The sequence below is a fragment of the Neolamprologus brichardi genome, chromosome 3 (genome assembly GCF_056152115.1).
Source record: "Neolamprologus brichardi isolate AB-2024 chromosome 3, ASM5615211v1, whole genome shotgun sequence".
Taxonomy (NCBI): domain Eukaryota; kingdom Metazoa; phylum Chordata; class Actinopteri; order Cichliformes; family Cichlidae; genus Neolamprologus; species Neolamprologus brichardi.
Genome location: NC_142106.1, coordinates 28,086,266 through 28,105,353, shown reverse-complemented (window position 1 = coordinate 28,105,353; position 19,088 = coordinate 28,086,266). Strand labels below are relative to the sequence as shown.

Here is a 19,088-nt window from a genome sequence, read left to right as displayed (position 1 = left end):
CGGCAGCACATAACGGTTTTGAAACCCTTTATTCAGGCTTGGATATGCGCATGTGTAGGAGGGTTTTACATGGTCGATCGAAGCACGCGCTTGTGAGTCTTCACTACACACAAATCATTGTACACGTTTGTAAATCATCATATCGTTATATCGTACTCGTTCGTAACACTTATCTTTATCTCTATATGAACTTGAGTAACAGGTTAACTCAACCACAAGCGCGAACTAGTGACGGAAAGAATAATCTTCCGTGATGAACGCGTTCATAGTGAAACGTCAGTATTTCCTGTTATGATTATCGTTTCCTTATCAAATGAACTTATGAATGCAATACCGCTTTGAAGAAGTGCACGTAATGTTTTAATAGAGGACAAAATTAACATATACCACCTATTTTATTATTTGTGCTGGATAAATTTGCAAATTTCCACTCTTTGGCTTCTAATTGTGCAATATTTGACTTGTTTATCGACTGAACGAGTCAAGTGTAGCCCCTGCCTTAAAAAAAAAAAAACAAAAGAAACTTTAAGCAGGAAGAAAATGCGCCTGGGATTGTTTTAGAACTGCTCTGACATTCAAAGTGTAGAGGTGTACATGTCTGTAGGCAATTCTCTCTTCCTGCTTTGGGTGTGTCTACTACCTCCTGGGTTACAGTACACATCCACGGTCCCAGTGCTTGAACACATGGCATGATAGCAGGTCGTTAGAGCTGTCCCCGACATTTTAGAGAAGGTAAGATAAATTCCGTTAAGATCTGAAAGTTTTTGTTGAAGTTCATGTTTGGTCCTTTACATGGAGAAGGCTATATATGTGTGTACTCCACCAGCAATGAAATGGCTATTTAAATATATCACATTCCATAAAGTGAATGTAAGACCTTAATTTACAAATAGTTTAAGCTAAGACATAAGACTAACAAATGTTTCTGTTTTGTTTTTACATTCATTACCATGAAGCAAAGTGAAAGTGTGAAGATGGCAAACAGACCAGCCCTGACCACTGCTGAAGGTGGAGAAGCAGATGCAAGGAGTAAAATCAGTGATTCCTTCTCATTTTTGGATGTCCTCCATGCCAATCAGTTTGAAGGAGAGTTTGTTGAACCTCAACACGCTGAGCAAGTGGAGGAAAACTTTTATAGAGGGGCCCCACCGAACTGGTTAAACTTCTATATCAGTGAACAAGCAGTGTCAGATGGCACTGCAACTCCTTTTATCAAACGAGATGGATATGAAACCCTTAAAGAACAAATTCACCTGAGAAGAAAAGGCCCTGGGACATCAGCAATTAAACTGTTTCATCAACAAGGATGTGGGGGAACCACACTGGCTATGCAGGTGTTGTGGGACTTGAGGAAAACCTTCAGATGTGCTGTTTTGACAGGCTCAACATTAGATATCACAAAAGTTGCACAAGATGTGGTCAGCCTTTTTACAGCAGGTAGCCATGGCCACCAGAAAACGGTACTGTTGTTACTAAATGATGAGTTCATATTGGACATCCTCCAGGACAGGATTATGGAAGAGATTGCTGAACAGGATATAGAAATTGATTTGCCTGTGGTAATTTTACTGAACTGTGTGAGAAGCAGTGACGGGATTATCCACCAAAAGGCGCGTTCTTATGAACTGAGACAAAAGTTCAAGAGGAAAATGAGAAAATCTATTATTCTCAAAAAATCTCTCTCAGACAGAGAGCAAGCAGACTTTGATATGAAAAGAGAAGAGCTTGGCAGAAGATTTGGTGATCGGTGCAAGCAGTTTCATGGTTTTAACATTCTGCAGTCTAATTTCTCTGAAGCCTACATCAGGAACGCATGTGCTACATTAGAACATATCAAAAGAACAAATAAGCCACTGAAGATGCAGCTTGCTGCCTTCCTGTGTCTGCTGAACGCCTACGTACCAGGTTCATATATCCTGGAGTCTCAGTGCCTGGACTTCCTCAGAAGAGACAAGTTTGGTCACCTTTCGCTGGAGGATCAAATGCAGCCTTTCAGTCATCTGATCGTCACCTTCCAACATGGTGAAAGATCTGAAAAAAAGGTTCGCATGGCTCACAATATGATAGCTCAGTGTTGTACTGAACTGTTGGCTAATGCGGGTGTGACCAGAAGTGACACAACAAGACACTTCCTGAACAGTTTTTGCAGAAGTTATGTTCCTCCATATTTACTTGGGTTTATCAAAGACATGCTAAATAAAAGAGAAATTACGGTAATAGAGGACCCAACTGGTGTCATTAAAGAATGGAAAGAAAAGTTTTCCAGACTGATTCAAGATATTACAAAGAGAGAAGATGAGGGCAACAGTCTGTCAGTTTTGATCATGGCCTCAAATAAGTTTTATGAAGTTTCACTTTTTCCACAAACTCTTGCTCGTTTTTATTATATTCAACTAGAAGACTACTACAATGCAGAAATCTGGGCAAAAGAAGCAAAGCGGAGGGCTCCTTGGAGTTCATTTGTTGCAGATACACTAGGCCAAGTCCATAAGATCCACCTAAAGAAGACGCCCGTTTATACCAGACCAAGCGAAATTTTGCAACTGGCCCAAAAAGCCATTGAAGCTTTTGAAGATGAAGAAAAACTTGCTAAAAATGAACATGCAAAGGGTAAACAAGGAGATGGGAATGTAAAAGTCTTGCGTGCTTTAAACACCGGAGGGTTGTTTGGTTATCTGGAAGTTTGCAGCCTGTTGTATGACCATCTTATCAGACATGATGAACTTTGGAAGCAAGTTCTCACAAGAACAGTGTCACTGGACTCTGTCCTGAGATCCATCGGAGATAGGAACATTGTCAGGTTTAAGGAGCTAATAAACAGCCTCAGAGATTTGGTTGAGAAAAGATTTGAATTTTTTGACACGTTTTTAACGTATTCATATTCTGTTGTTAAAAGAGACGATTCAGCCTACATTTCACTAAAAACGACAGAATGCTACAAAAAGTATGTTGGAGACGCAGAACCAAATGATCAACTCCAGAAAACCTTCCACAAACTTAAACAAAAACTGGCTGTCACTTCTCCGGGAGTACTTTCATGTCTCGAAAGATGCACTAGATCAGACACCAAGGACATTGCTGTATGGTGGAGAGAAATCTGCCAACACAACCATTCTACTACACATGCCTTACTCAACTACGTTCTGGCCAATATCATGCTGATAAATATGAAAGAACCTCCCTCCAGCTCCGACTACCAAAGCAGCTTTACAGAGAAAATGCCATTGGCTCCTGAGATGCAAGCCGAGTTTCACATGTTAGCTCTGCTGTTGTGTTGGCCTACAGATGGTGAAGACGAATTGGCCTCTGACCTCCCTCATTTAATCCAAAATATTCTGCATTCCTATGAACAAGAATATAAGTCACTCTTTCAGTCAAGGTACCTTCGACCCATATTTTTTCTTGGACCGGGTCAGGGTTTGAACAGACTTGTTCACAGACGCAACCTTGAAATCTTGTGGACTCAAGATGCACTGAAAGCCTCAAACACAAACTGGAGGAATGACGATATTTTCACTGATCCGACAGTCCAAGGCAAACTCCTCAGAATTGAAGGTATAGTGCAAGATTACAGGCTGTATGCAACATTTGGTGACACAGAGATCGAGTTGGATGCCAACCGAAAAGACAGCCTCTGGAAAAAAGGCCATGTGTTCTTTTATCTTGGATTTACAATCGGAGGTCCTGTTGCTTACAACGTTCACAGAGCTGAGGGTAAGAGAATTAAGTTACTAAAGTCCTCATCTTTACAAATGTCATATGTGTAAATAATACACATTTTGTACTGCCATTATCAAAGTGAGTTAGTGCTGCGTACAAAGTTTTCCTGTACTAAACTGGTTTTATTGTTACACTTAAAGATTCTAACAATAGAAAATAGATATCTTATATGTGCTTAATGTAATTTTGTTATGTAGAAATCTCACACAAGATAGCACTTGTGGTAAAGGGCAAAAAAACAATGTGTCTGAATGATATTTTGTTGGCCAGCTCTTTAAAATTTAACTTTGCTTTACAAGAACCATCAGAGAGACTTCTGGAGACTTTTGACAATGAAACAGTAAGTTTCTACTTCTCTGGGATTTTGTTTGTTTCTCACATAAAAATTCTAAAGTCATAATGTAAATGTATAATTATATTGTAAAAATATAATGAAAAAAATATCTTGTACAACAGGACTCCAGTCAGTGGACGAAGCTGAAACCTGAAGTTGAGATAATGGAGGAGATTCATACTTACAGGTAAAGGTTATCGATAAGTATAAGACAGACCATAAAGTAATTAATTACAAGTGCCATTTTATGTTATTTGCAGTTTTGCTGTTTCTGTTCGTGCATGTGAACAGAGCATAACAGAGCATTTTGCCTTGTCTATTCAAATTCAGCCTGCAGTCTGAAAGTGGCAAATATGAATGCAGCGAGTCTGCCTTGCGGTGGGTTTGTAAGGAAACCGTCAGCTTCAGATACCAGTTTAGCTCATGGGAGCGATTCATGAGGAAACCTGTATGCATGGACTACATACCAGCAGGACCCCTAATGGACATCAAAGTCACAGATGGGAAGCTAGAGGAAGTCCGTCTGCCGCACTGGATCTGTACAGGTGAGCAGTCGTAAAACGCATATGATTGTTTTATTACACTAATAAAGATATTTATGCACACATGACTGTTTGTGCTTTGCAGGTGAAAATGCAGCGATGTCAGACATATTTCGAGTTCTGCATGTGGACAGCAGTGGAGATTATTTGGAGGAAGTGTCTGAAATGACATCATCCCATGTGAAGTTAAACAAGCCGGAGTTCTCTCTAAGAGGAGCCATGATCCTAAAGAAACTGGGCCTATATCTAAAAGTTTTTGCTGATGTCTTGATATACATGCAAATCACATCTGGCCTCACTCTGCACGTTTACCTGCTCCCACATGATCCTCTAATACAACAGGTAATACAATGCCACATACTGGAGCAACAATATAAAGTAGAAGTGAGGAAAAATATCATCAAGGTGATATATAATAACACAGAGAAATAAAATGCTCTCATTGATAAATACAAAAACACAGTGACACTACAAGGCAGCAAATTAATAGAGTTTGGTCTCTAAATGTTTTGACAACCCAACTGACAACATTACTGACTTTCAGGCAGAGAAAAAAAATGCAATAAAAGTTAAGAACTTACAGCCATCTTTATGCTAATGTAATTTAATAATTCTTTCAAAAGCTGTTTTTTGATCAGCTTTGATTTTTTTTTTAACTTTGTAGTTGTTACTTGTGTTTGCTTGGCATTTTCCCTTTTCAGTTACATGGATTGCAGTAGTGCAAATCAATGTTCTCATCTTGATATAAACACAAACACATATGTTCATTAAAGACATGAATAGATGTGAACACGATTCCCAAAGATTTCCAACCATTACTTGTATGTGAAGAATGGTCCATTTTTCCATGTTTCAGGAAGTGGAGAAGGAGGAGAAATCTGACGGATTCAGAAAAATCCGAAAGACAAGTCCTATTGACCCTGTACAGCTGGAGAGTTATTTCTACCTCTCAACAGACTGGGACACAGCAGAAATCTGCCCTGAGGTTTGGACTAAGCTGCACTTCTGTTCATTGCACCATAACATAGAAACAGCAAAAATCCTCAAGTTTCCATAAAATGTTTTGTCTACAGAAACAGCAGTTCATGTTGGAGTGGAGCGACACTAATTTCTTTGAGGTGGTCATTGGAAATGTGAAAAGTGACTTCGGAAACATGACACTGAAACTTGAAGTTGAGCGCAGGGGAGGAACGGAAAAGGACACCGTGTGGACGTGCACTATGGGAACAGGTTAGTGTTTTATACGTTTTTGCACTAACGCAGCTCATCTAAACTATAAACAGCCACCATCTGACCAATGTGAACCCTTTTATTCCAGATGACTATTAAACTCAAGCATTCACCAAGAACAGGGTAAGAGGTTCGTTTTAATCCATTATTATTAGATTATTATTGTTATCAAAGTAGATCCCTTTAAAAAAATAGTCATGAAAAAGAAGGTACACCATTTTTTTATTCTAAGGTTTTACTTATCCAGCCATAATTTGAAGGAAAAAAAAACATCTGGTTCTAATCGGATTCTGAAAGAATCTCAATACAAACCTGAGATGAGGAATGTGTTTATATTTATTCATTTAACAAAACTAGGCCAAAGTGCAGAAGTAGTGTGTGAAAAACTAAGCACAACAAAAGATTTAGTGGCTTGTAAAACCACATTTAGCAACAATAAGAAGCAATTAATGTTACTTTATCAGTCTCTCACATCATTGTGGAGATATTTTGGTCCACACTTCTTTACAGCACCGCTTCAGTTCATTGAACTTTGCTGTCATTCATTTACACACAGCTGTCTGAAAAAGCATTTCAGTCCGGTTGAGGTCTGGACTTTGACTGCTCCATTCTCCTGTGCTTGGGATCATTGTCCTGCTGCATGATTTAATTTCAGCCAAGCTTTATCTGTCAGCAGATGCCCTTGCATTTTTCTCTTGAAAACTTTGGTATACCGAGACGTTCAACTCAATGACTGCGGAGTCTTTAGTTCCTGTGGCTGCAAAACATGAGAAGAGACTTTCTCCAACATATAACATGCTAATTGAGGCCTTTAGGGTCTTTTGGGGGTTTTGTAGCTTCCCTGAGCATTGCACGGTCTGACATTTACTGGGATGGTGACTCTTGTGAACACTGGAAGCCGTCCTTGAATGTTTTCTTTTTGTGAATAATAATTCTTACCAGACTGTTGGGCATCAACACTTGTTTCTTTAACATTATTACTACTTTCTTCCCTGGAAATCTGTCAGTTGTGGTGATTCCTTGTAAAAGAAAAGAGAGCAGCTTCGTAGCTTTGTTTAGTTTGCAGCACCAGGCTGCTATTTACCCTCTGTATTAATGAAAGCATTAAAGTCTATTAAGTTTTTCAGCGTTTTGCCATAATTTTCATTAAAAAATGACTGAGTTGATCTTTTACAACCTGATAAGGACAAAGTGATATTTATTAAGTAAAACCTTAGAACTGAAAAAAGGATTTACTTCTTTTCTCACAACTATAATCCTAATATAGATCATCACTCTCTAGTATTCAACAGTGATGATCTGAATACTAAACTTTTTTTTTTAAATTTTCACCAACTTCCTCCGCTCAGGATTTCGTGGTTCGCCATTGGACAGCTCTGATTGGCAGAGCGAGTGAGGCAGCAGCTGTTGTAGACGAGCTTCAGGAAAAGGATGTGATCTCTGAGGACAAACATGGTGCTGTGAGAAGTTCAAATGCAACATGAGACCAAATGAGAGAGATTGTTTAGTCTGTGACGCAACAGAGCAGAGATGTCTATAAAATCCTGAGAGGGATGAAGTCTGAGGTTTCTCATGTATGAGCTTGTAGGATCTCAGTGAAAGAACATGACTGTAATGACTGCTTGGAAAATGGAGCCGTACATTTCATTAACATGCGGCCTTTCTGTACCTTCTGTGCACGAATATGATGTGAAAGAATGTGAATACTGATATTAAATGATTAAACCTAATTTTATCTAGTTAGTGGCATAAAAATTAAATCTATTGTTTAAGGTATATAAACCTATGAACATTGCAGAATCTTGTTTTCACAACCAAATAATTGTTTTTTTATTTTTTTCAAAAATGTAAAAAATGCCTTTTATAAATAATATTTTACCTTTTTTTGTCTTTGTAATTTTATGTGTTTTATGTTTTCTACAAGATGGGTTAATCTTTATTCAGAAGATGAGAAAATATTTAAATAAACACACTTAATTATAATAACTCACATTTTATTATAACTAGTTTGTTTTAATTAAAAGTGAAAAAGGATATCTTGCCTACGTTTGGTGTTCAAGCTTTTCAATGAAGCAGAATAATTTGTAGATTAAATAATAAAAAAAAGTTTTGAGCTGGAAAAAAGTGAGTATGGTTTTATTTCCCCCAATAAGACAAATAGAAATGTGTACACTTTTGTTTTTCTTAAAGCAGAAAATCAGTTTTTACGGGATGTTATTGAGGAATGAGCAATGTGCTATAAATTAGTTGTCGTACAAGTACTGTAGTGTTGATACTTGGTGAAAGTTATTGGTTCATCTGAGCGATGAGCCCCTCCAGCTCTGGACGCGCCTTGAACCGTGCTTGGAAATCAGCTTCAGTGTGCTGAGAGGTTCAGAGGGAGAGAAGTGGATTAGTAGTAAAAATTATGATATGACCAAAAACTACACATGCACATTGCTTTTAAGAGTAAGATGGAGTTTGGTTTGTTATAGTGAGCACTTCTAATGTTCTCCAACAGTTATGGACTAAAAGATAAACATGCAACAGCTTACTCACACAGGACACAGCGCGGCGTTCAGAATGCTCAGCTGGACAAAACGTAATAACACTGTTAACAGTTAGGTCTTTAAAACCTCTCAGTACACCTGCAGCACCTGCAGTTTGAGCTGAAAGCACAAAGAAAACCCCAAAAAACACAACAAGCCAGGTCTTACCTGAACGACTCGTTGGTGAGTCTTGAGGACAGCATCGACGTACGTCTTGGTGCCTTGCTCCTGCATCAGCATGACCTCTGTGCTCTTTCTTGGTAAAGCTTAGCTGTATGTGGGAAGCATTAAAGAGCATCAAAACTCCATCCAGTCTACTACAAAGAAAAAAACAAAACAACAAAAAACAACAAACTTGCTGTAATATATTTGTCAGATGAGAATTTGGCAGATTATCTGTATCCATGAATCTTTTCACATTTGTTTAGAAGCACTTACATTTTAAGAGCGCTTTCTTCTTCATCTCTATTTGTAAACAGAAAAATACCAGGGCTGTTTGTTCTCTTAACTTATGATGATGAATTTCTGAGGAGGGAAATATCATAAACAAAAAAAAAAGCTCATTCAAGAGAACAAGATTTTTTTAAGTTTTCATTTTACACACTGAGGCATTGCAGAGGAACTCTGCTGCCACCTAGTGACCAATGTCTAAAATATATCAAGGTTTAAAACTTGATCGTCTACCATCATTACTGTGGCTTTGACAGTTTAACGTTTTTGATAACTACGTCAGCACCTTCATGTAAAACACATCTAAATTAATTTTTATTCCTCCCTTTAGAGGGAGAAAAACAACTTTTACAAACCTGCAGTTCATCCTGACTAAATGTTTCTATCTGCTATAAACACACAGAACCTGCCCCATTCTGATCATCAGCTATCATTCTTGCATATTTTGTCAGTCAAACAAAAAAGGCATGTGCTAATGTGTACAGCAACAACTAGTCAAAATTTGTGTGAGAGTGTGTGTGACTGGTATTCTGGGTATTCCCTTATGTAGTTTTGTTGGTATTGCTACGATAAGGTCTTTTGGTTGTAATGTGGTATCGAGGATATGATGCTGCTGCTAGTAGTGTGAACTTTATAATTCTTTTGTTAGACCGCCCACCTTGCTGCCACTGCTCTTAATTAATTTGTTTGATAATGAAAGAGAAACCCTTCTGAAGTAAATATCAGACCAACATAATTTCATAAATATTTTGTCCATAGTGATACTTAAGTGAAAATGTGATATGACAGCATAACAAGCAACTGGAGTTTGCCTACTTAGCCTGATGATTTGTATAAACAGAGCAGATTAAATAGGAATCAAAGTCTCAGCCTGAATTATTTTTTAGTGCCCATCTGCTGTCAACACTTACCGTAACACTTGCAGGGATGTGTCTGAATAGAAATTTGGTGTCTATAAGGACACAAATGCCACATAGTAATTTCCACTTTTGGTGGCCATGGACAGTTCATGCAGAAGAAGTGAGCGTGATTCATCGAGCTATAGAATTCATTTAGGCTGTTTGGCAATTAGACATCAGTGACCCATCATAGCAGAATGAGATCCCAGCAGTGGGAGGAGTGAGGATTAGTCTAGATGCTGGTGGTAGTGAAGATGAAGATGAGGAGGAGGTGGGTGGCATCAATGGAAGTCTGAAAGACAGAATGACGGAAAAGCTCTAAGATTTCAAACACAGAGAACAGAAGACAGGCAGGAAAATGATTGGACCAGAGTAATGATGTCAGCACTGAGTTTGCAGGCCGATGAGTGATTACAGATGTTCCTTATTCAAGTTACACTTGAGCTTCATTATTACTGAAGACCAGAAATATGTGGAGCTCAACTCCCAGAGGACTGTGTGAAAAAAGACAGTTTTGCCACTGCACTCACAGCTGTGAACATTACACCTGCATCAGTTACACCGATCAAAATAAAAATAACAAAATAAACCTGTTGTTTTCAAAAGAAGAAATAAACAGCCTTAAAGAAGGTGCTGTTATTGGTTCACTGTAAATGTGGTCACATCCTGCCCTCTAGAGCCTACATCAAAAACACTACATTAATATCATATATGAAACATTCTCTAACCCAACAGAGCAGCTGGTCCATTGAGTGGATGTCACGCTTTGCCTCTCCTAGGCGTGAAATTGACACGTGTACCAGCAGAGGTCTGTAATTTATTTAAAGCTAACAAGACACTTCTGAGAAAGGATGGTATGAAGTACACTCAAGGCTCCTTCTATGCCACGTAAGATTAGGCTAAATGACTGATATGTATTTACGTGTAAATGTGTTCGTAATGTTTCTTTAAGTTTAAGTTTCCTCTGACTGTTTTCGTGATGCTTTAAAAACATTTTTAACCTCTGCTGGTACTGCAAAGTACTGTAGCTTAAGCATGCATAGGCGAGGCAAAGCATGACATCCACACAATAGACGAGCTGGCCTATTACACACTTTGCAGTGACATTGGGTTGCATACTCCTTATGAGGCACTATATTCACAAAGTGCAAAAAAACTATTTTATATTACAGACAGTCTGGACCCATTGTGCAAACACAAACCAATGAAAGGAGAATAAACAGGCTTTAAGTGACTGTAACGTCACCACACAAATGTGATCAATACTGTATTGTAATCCCCATATGTGAGAAACTAAATAAATACATTTTTATGACATTAACTTCTTCATTAGTTTAATTATGTAGTGGAAATATCGGTCAATCCTAAATAAAATATGAATGTAACTCCAGTACCTCTGTGCAGTGCTGGTTATTTCCAACTGGTGCAGTCATTCCTCCTGTGTTGTTTTTACAATAAATGATCTAAATTTAAGAATTAATAAACATTTCTAGAAAAAAATCTAAAAAGTTATCAATTAAATGATCTCATAATGAGGTAGATGATTTATGCTACATTCATATCTTCAGAATGTTTTTATATCTAGTAATGTGCACATGAGGCTCTGCAGTTTTTGCTTTCTATGTGTTAATATACAAACGTAATACCTTAGACATAATTTAAGTGTCTAAGGTTAAGATTAATTGTTATTAGACGCTTTGTGGAGTGATACAGGGCCATAAAATAATATGAGTTACAGCAGATGAATGTGGCGGGTCTTGCAGAAGAATGCGATGTTGAGATGCCGCTGACGACAACGAGAATGTTGCAAATGTAGGAATGCTGAATGTGCCTCGAGTCATGAGATGACGTGCAGCAATGTTGTTTGTTTTGTATCTTTGAACTGTCAAAGGGAGGCTGAGTTGGATGAAATTGGACTTTCCTCAATGTTGTGTTTTACTTCTGTACTTCGTGTGATTGCATTTTTCTAGAGGTGCACAGCAAAAATATAAAATACAAAAGTACTTTTCATTGAGACCAATATTCTCATGCACACAAAAAGTCCCAACTGGATTTAGTTACAAACTGCTGGTGTGGAAGACCCATGTGTCATGATGTGTTTGACGATAAGGAATTTCTGGTGATGTTTGAAATGATCAAAGTTCATTTCTAGGCATGTATGTTTTGCTGTAGCAGGCAATAGAGGCATCTTTGAAGCATTTTTAATATTAATCATATCAGTCTTAGCGCATGGCAGCTATGGCGCCATAAGAATGGCGGCTTTGATTTCGCTTTCATAATGATAATATGTATTATTATAATGATAATAATACATATGAAAGCATGTGGCAGGTGTGGTTGTTTCATAGTTGATCCACCTCGTTATGTTTGTCAAGAATTGTTGCTCTTAAATAGATCAGATTACGAGTTACGCCTGTTATTGTGTACATGGTTAAATTTAGTTTGAGCCTGAAGTGAAGAGATGTGATTGAGCGCACTTGCCCTGAGTAATTAACCATTTTAGTTGCAACATCAACAACATGTATTAGCACAACAAACATTGGTAACATTTGACAGTCAGATAGTAAGAACAGAAAACGTTGCAGTGGTAGGTTTCATTATCAGAAAAAGGAAACTTAAAATGCCTTTGAAAGAAATGAAATGAAAGAAGAAAGAAATGAAGGAAACAAAATACGAATATGAAAGAAACTGTTGACAGTGTTACAAAGTTTACAGCTGCATGGCCTCTTGTCAGTAACATTTCTGTTGATGTCACCCCCACGCTTTTCCTGGAAATGTTCAATCTTTCTCACACAATAATACTGCTGCATCAAAGTAACAAAATAATAACCTCAAACATTGAAGACATTATTTTTACATTTTCCCTGATCTTTCATTGATAGCTTCCTCTAGATTTTCCATCTGAATATCTTTAATAGGCTTCATTCCAATCTGCCTTTTCTCAGAAACAAGTAAATATAAAGTCCTAATGATTCCTTCAAACATTTTAAACATATCTTACTACTACCTCATCTGGTCAGTGTGTGCTGAGTATCTACTCCCACACCTTCCTGGGTGTGACAAGTGGCTGTATACTATATATAACTTCAGCACAAAAGTCACTAGTCACTAATACATGTAAGATATGAGAGGACATCAAACACATTTGCATCAAGTAGAACACAAGGTAAGAGAAATCTTTATGGAGTTTTTGAGAAGTTACACTTGTAAATCTCTGTCCTGACACAAAAAGTGCTACATATACAACAGCAGTGATTACATCTTATATCAACACAGACTTTGTGCTCAACAGTCTGGTATGAAAATTGATCAGATTTGTTTTTCTCAGAAAAATATATATTGAAAAGTATTTTATGTATGAATTTAAAATTTCACACCAATCATTATATACATGTTTAAAAAAGTTGAAGATGCTTGAGCAAATTTTTTTCTAAAGATTTGATGATATGAGATTGAATGACCCTACAGTCAATCTGTGGTTAGACCTGGGAAAAACTGCTTGGACATAATGATTCCAGGTTTTAGAAGATTCCAAGGGCTTGTAAAAGTACAATATATAAAATATATTTAGTGGATGAAGATAACTTTAGGGGTCAGAATTACAAGTTTGATGTAGAAGTATTTATCTCCAAGTCTGCTTTATTCTCTAACTTACTACATGCCAAATTTTAATTAACCTTTTAAACCAGGGGTCCCCAATCCCAGTCCACGAGGGCCGGTGTCCCTGCAGGTTTTAGATGTGTCCTTGATCCATCACAGCTGATTTAAATGGAGAAATTACCTCCTCAACACGTCTTGAAGTTCTCCAGAGGCCTGGTAATGAACTAATCATGTGATTCAGGTGTGTTGACTCAGGGTGAGATCTAAAACCTGCAGGGACACCGGCCCTCGTGGATTCGGATTGGGGACCCCTGCTTTAAAACATAACCCATCACCAGTGATGGTTAGCATTTTTAGCAAGGGTAGGCAACTCCAGGCCTCGAGGGCCGGTGTCCTGCAGGTTTTAGATCTCACCCTGAGTCAACACACCTGAATCACATGATTAGTTCTTACCAGGCCTCTGGAGAACTTCAAGATATGTTGAGGAGGTCATTAAGCCGTTTAAATCAGCTGTGTTATATCAAGGACACATCTAAAACCTGCAGGGTAGGCAACTCCAGGCCCTTGAGGCCTGGAGTTGCCTACCCCTGGTTTAAAGGCTAAATTAGGTCAGCGTTTAAAGGGTTAAAACCAGTAATTGGAGATTATGTATCGGAATTTCAGGAGTAGGACCATGCCTCCAAACACGCTCCTCTATATAGGTTCCCCCAGTACTGCAGCTGATCCCTTGTTCTACATTCTTTAACTTCTTCACTTCTACTTAGTACATGGGGATTTGCCCGGCCCGGGAGCCGTCGCCAGTCCCCTTCAAGTCCTCCCCCAAACCGCAGCTCAATTCATGTCAAAGCATTCACTTTTACCTACTAAAACGCTGTCAAACCTAAAATGAGGACGTGAGCCCAGCTAGTGAATAATAACAATCAAGAATAAAACTAACGCAGTAGGTATAATTTGATGAATGTAAAATCCTAACCCTTAGTAATGTACATTTAAAATGTGTGTGTGCTACTGCCATTTAGCCTCAGAGAACAGTTCAGACTAAAAATCTTTTCACACGTTTATTATGCTGCAGGACACTTAAGGCTAAAGATGGCAAATGGATCAGCACGGTCCACTAAGGAAGGGGAATTGCATATGGGAAGTCTCCCATTGTTGGATATTCTCCATGCAGATCAATTTGAAGGAAAATATTCAGATGAAGATCTCCTGGAATGCACAGAAAAGGCTGAGGAAAACTTTTACAGAGGGGCCCCTCCTGAGTGGTTAAATTTCTACATCAGTGAAAAGGCAGAGTCCCTAAAGACTGGAACTACTTTTATCAAAAGAGATGGATATGAAGAACTCAGGGAACAAATTAAGAAAAATAGAAAATTTCCAGGGATATCAACTGTAAAACTGACACACCAACCAGGATGTGGGGGAACTACAATGGCCATGCAGGTGTTGTGGGACTTGAGAAAAACCTTCAGGTGTGCTGTTTTAACTGGCTCCACCTCAGATATTACAAAAGTTGCAATGGAGGTTGTCCAGCTTTTCACAGCAGGCAGTCAAAACAACCAGAACACTGTGCTGTTGTTGCTGAACAATGAGTCGATTCTGGAAGATCTCGAAATCAGCATTATGAGGATAGTTGCTGAGCAGAAGATAGTTACTCGTATGCCTGTAGTCATTTTCCTCAGCTGTGTGAGAAACAATGCACCTCAACAGAGTGACCATGTTGTCCTAAAGAACACACTCTCAGACAAAGAGAAGAAAAATTTTGATAAGAAAAAGGAAGAGCTTCAAAGGAGGTACAAAGATAAATGTGAACAATTTCATGGCTTTAACATAATGCAAAGTAATTTCTCTCAGGACTACGTCAGGGAGGCATGTGCTGCTTTAGAAAAAAGGAAAAAAACAAATCAGTCACTGAAGCTTGCTGCCGTCCTGTGTCTGCTGAACGCCTACGTACCAGGTTCATATCTCCTGGAGTCTCAGTGCCTGGACTTCCTCAGACAAGACAAGTATGATGACCTTTCACTGGAGGATCAAATGCAGCCTTTAAATCATCTCATTATTACCTTCCAACAAAATGAAAGATGTGAGAAAAAAGTCCGCATGGCTCACACTATGATAGCAGAATGTTGTACTAAACTGTTGGCAAAGGCAGGTGTGACCAGAAGTGACACAACAAGAAACTTCATGAACACTTTTTGCAGATATGAGATTCCTCCGTGGTTGCTTGGTTCTGTCAAAGACATGTTAACCAAAAGAGAAATGAAAAAAGTCAACAGCACAGAAATGAAACAGGAAAAGTTTTCTAGACTAATTCTAGACATTCAAACGATGGAGGGGAAATGTCAGTGTGCAACAGTTTTAGAGGAGGCCTCATGTAAAATCTTTCAAAATCCATTTTTTCCACAAGCTCTTGCTCGTTTTTATTATATAGAACTAAAAGACTACAATCAGGCAGAAATGTGGGCAGTCGAAGCACTAAAAAGAGATCCTCAAAATTCATTTGTTGCTGACACACTTGGCCAAGTCCATAAAAACCGCCTAATGAAGCAAAAGGTTTCTGCTGAACCAGGAGAAATTTTGCAAATCGCTCAAAAAGCAATTAAAGCTTTTGAAGATGAAGAAAGATTTGCTGAGGATGAAGATGGACCAGACATGAAAGAACATGGCAAGAGGAATGTTTCAAGACTTTTTAATTCAAGAGGGCTTTTTGGTTACCTGCAGGTCTGCAATACTCTATATGACAAACTTGTTAGTCAAACTGAAACCTGGGAAAAGGTTCTCACAAAAAAAGTATCGGCGACCTCTTTCCTGAAATCACTTAGAGGCTACAAACTCCTCGGATTCATTGAACTACTAGAAAGCCTCAGAGATAAAGTTGAGAGAAAATGCATTTTTTTGGAACAATATCTGACTTACTCAAAGCCTAACACGGTGAAAGATGATCCTGAATATATATCTAAAGACATCTCAGAGTGCTACCAGAAGTATGTTGGAGACACAACTGCAAAGCAACTCATCCAGATGTTTCAGGAGGGAAACCAAGATGAACAGTCTGTGGAAGTACTGTCATTTCTTGTCAAACAATACACTCAATCAGAGCTCAAAGACATATCTACACAGTGTAGAGAAATGTGTCCAAGTGCAGATTCAGAAATGTCTCTCGTCAACAACATCCTCACACCATTTAGACGGAAAATGCCCCCAAGTGACACAGACCCACCTGAGCTGCACATGTTCACCCTTCTCTTGTACTGGCCTGAAAATCCAGGCCAGTGTGTTTATGACATCAGTCAAATAATTCAGCAAATGCAGAACACTTACCAAAATGCATATAAGAAGTATTTTCGTGCCAGGTATCTTCTTCCTGTGTTTTTCATTGGAAAAGGTGAAGGTGTGAAAAGAATTGTTCACAGAACAATTATTGAAAAACATCTGAAAGCAAAACCAGATTGGAGCGATAACTGGAAGAAAGAAGAAATCTTCAGAAGTCCTGATGTCCAAGAGCTCCTTCTTAGACTTGATGGAGTAGTAAGAGACTACAAAGTGTATACAAGAGTTGGTGGTAAAGAGACTAAAATCAATGCCAATCTGCAAAACAGCCTTTGGAAAAAACGTCAAGTTACCTTCTACCTTGGATTTACTATCAGAGGTCCTGTGGCCTTTGGCATTCAGAAGAAAACTGCAGACACAGGTAAGATAGCATAACAGTAACATTGCAGTGAAGTAAAATGCTCTGCAAACATTCACTACTAGTTAGTAGTTGTTTCATGCTTTGCCTCTCCAAAATGTGAAATGTACACACATGTAGAAGTTGCATTACCAGCAGGGGGAGATAACATATTAAGCCAAGAAGTCAGGATTGAACAAAATAACATAGAGTACATTTCAGCTAGGTGGCATCTATGTATATAATAATGTCCATTTGAACACTTTCACTTGATTATTGTCATGTTAGCTTGAAATAAAATATCTCACTCTGCGGTTACCACAGCGTGCAACTTACTGCAACTTCTGCATGTGTATCTTTTTCATGGTTTGGAAAGGGAAAGCGTGAAATGGACACGGTGCACTGGCAGGTCTATTACAAGTTTTGGCATGATTTTAGGTTGCGCCTTCACGGTGCAATAATAACATAAAGTACATACACATAAATGCAATATTACAAAATGAAACAGTGCAAATGTGAATTTATTTGGCTACATTACAGTAATAGTTACTTATTGGACTTTTTATATATACACCATAGCATAATATTGTATTGTGTTTTTTAACCTGTATTATCCATTTTTCTGTTGTTTTACTTTATTTTTTGTTTGCTGATTACCTCAGTTATTGCAGATCAGAATGGGAAAACTCTGACCAACAGTGTGAAAGAGACCAAAGCTGCCCCTTAAGCTTTAAACATCATACAAGATAATGAGGGACATCCAAGTTTGTGAATCCTGCTCAACATCCCCCCAATAGGAAAGTGATTCTGAAGCTTCCTTTATAGTATTTTTATATGTAGGGGCAAAAACTAAAAGGGAAAAATTGTGCTATAGCTTTGATGTGATGCATGTGATCCAGCACTTTTAGTCATGTATGTATTGTCTATGCTAACACCTCAGATTAAACAACAGACTTTCAGACTTTCTGATTCTTAGAGATGATTTACTTCCTAAAATTTGGCTTCTTTGCATAGTGTCTATTTAATATTTTGTTTATACATTTCTAAAGACTTTGCTTATCAACATCTGAAGAAAAATGTCTCCTCAAAGTATCGTTTTAAATTGTTGTTTTGCTTCCTGTCTTGTTACTCCTGTTTTTTTTCCTTCCTGTGTTCCCAGCTGTCTTCATCTCCCTGATCACCCTCGCTGTGTATATACTGGCCAAATCTGCCCTTGTCTGGTGCTGGAACATAGGTTCTTTCTCCATGCTAGTACTTTCCAGGTTATGTTTCCTGCAGGCAAAGTCTTAGTCTACGTTTGCCTTTTGTTTTGTATTTTGTGCAACCTCTATAAATGGCTTGCTTCTGTTAAGTCCTGTATACAGGCATCTGCATTTGGGTCCTCTCAATTAAAGGTTGCCTTTTTGTGTTTGTTTTATGTGTTAGATTCTAAAGTATAAAAGAGGATGTACATGCTGTTAAATAAAAGTTCGATAATGTTATGGATTTATCCAAGTTTAAATGTGAAAAGGATTTATATTCAGCTTTTTGTTTGTTTGTTTGTTTGTTTTTGTTTTTACCCCTGTCTAACCAGTGTTTGGTTTTGTTTTACTTATTGTTCTTGTCTAGTTTAGGAGGGCTGTTTGTTTTATTATCTGAGTTTACTCAATAAAGTATTTAATTGCACATTTACACACATTTGGTACTGATTTCATAGACATATTTGAAAAATTATATTTCATCCATCATCTTCCGCTTTATCCGGGGCCGGGTCGCGGGGGCAGCAGCCCAAGCAGAGAAGCCCAGACCTTGCCACCTCCTCTAGCTCATCCGGGGGAACACCAAGGCGTTCCCAGCTGAGAGATATAATCTCTCCAGCGTGTCCTGGGTCTGCCCCGGGGCCTCCTCCCAGTGGGACATGCCCAGAACACCTCAGCCAGGAGGCGCCCAGGAGGCATCCTTGTCAGATGCCTGAACCAAGCCTACCACAGACATGAACGAGAGAGAGAAATATAAAGTCATGCCATCTCGGACGTCACCCTAATCAACAAAGTCCGAGACAGGTGTCTAGGTACCAGGGCACCCTGATGAGAAGTGGGGAAACCTGGATCCCCCGTAGCCAGTTACCAAGACTACGTGAAG

The 19,088-nt window shown here is 38.5% G+C and overlaps 2 protein-coding genes across 3 annotated transcripts; both read left to right on the top strand.

The window, feature by feature from the left end:
- The first annotated feature begins 257 nt into the window (after positions 1-257).
- LOC102799105 (sterile alpha motif domain-containing protein 9-like) lies at positions 258-7,938 on the top strand. 2 transcript variants are annotated; one of them, XM_087835777.1, is made up of 10 exons: positions 258-732; positions 957-3,714; positions 4,020-4,060; positions 4,177-4,241; positions 4,385-4,599; positions 4,682-4,938; positions 5,453-5,581; positions 5,670-5,826; positions 5,915-5,949; positions 7,176-7,938. In XM_087835777.1, exons 2-9 carry the CDS (start codon positions 975-977, stop codon positions 5,923-5,925), a joined length of 3,615 nt encoding a protein of 1,204 aa, XP_087691903.1. In that variant the 5' UTR covers positions 258-732; positions 957-974; the 3' UTR covers positions 5,926-5,949; positions 7,176-7,938. The 2 variants fall into 2 exon arrangements, with proteins under 2 accessions (XP_087691903.1, XP_087691909.1); XM_087835783.1 differs by having other exon boundaries at positions 5,915-5,956.
- A 6,454-nt stretch (positions 7,939-14,392) lies between these two features.
- LOC118453448 (sterile alpha motif domain-containing protein 9-like) lies at positions 14,393-18,174 on the top strand. Its single transcript, XM_087839274.1, has 2 exons — positions 14,393-16,991; positions 17,630-18,174. Exons 1-2 carry the CDS (start codon positions 14,393-14,395, stop codon positions 17,692-17,694), a joined length of 2,664 nt encoding a protein of 887 aa, XP_087695400.1. The 3' UTR covers positions 17,695-18,174.
- Positions 18,175-19,088: the final 914 nt, after the last annotated feature.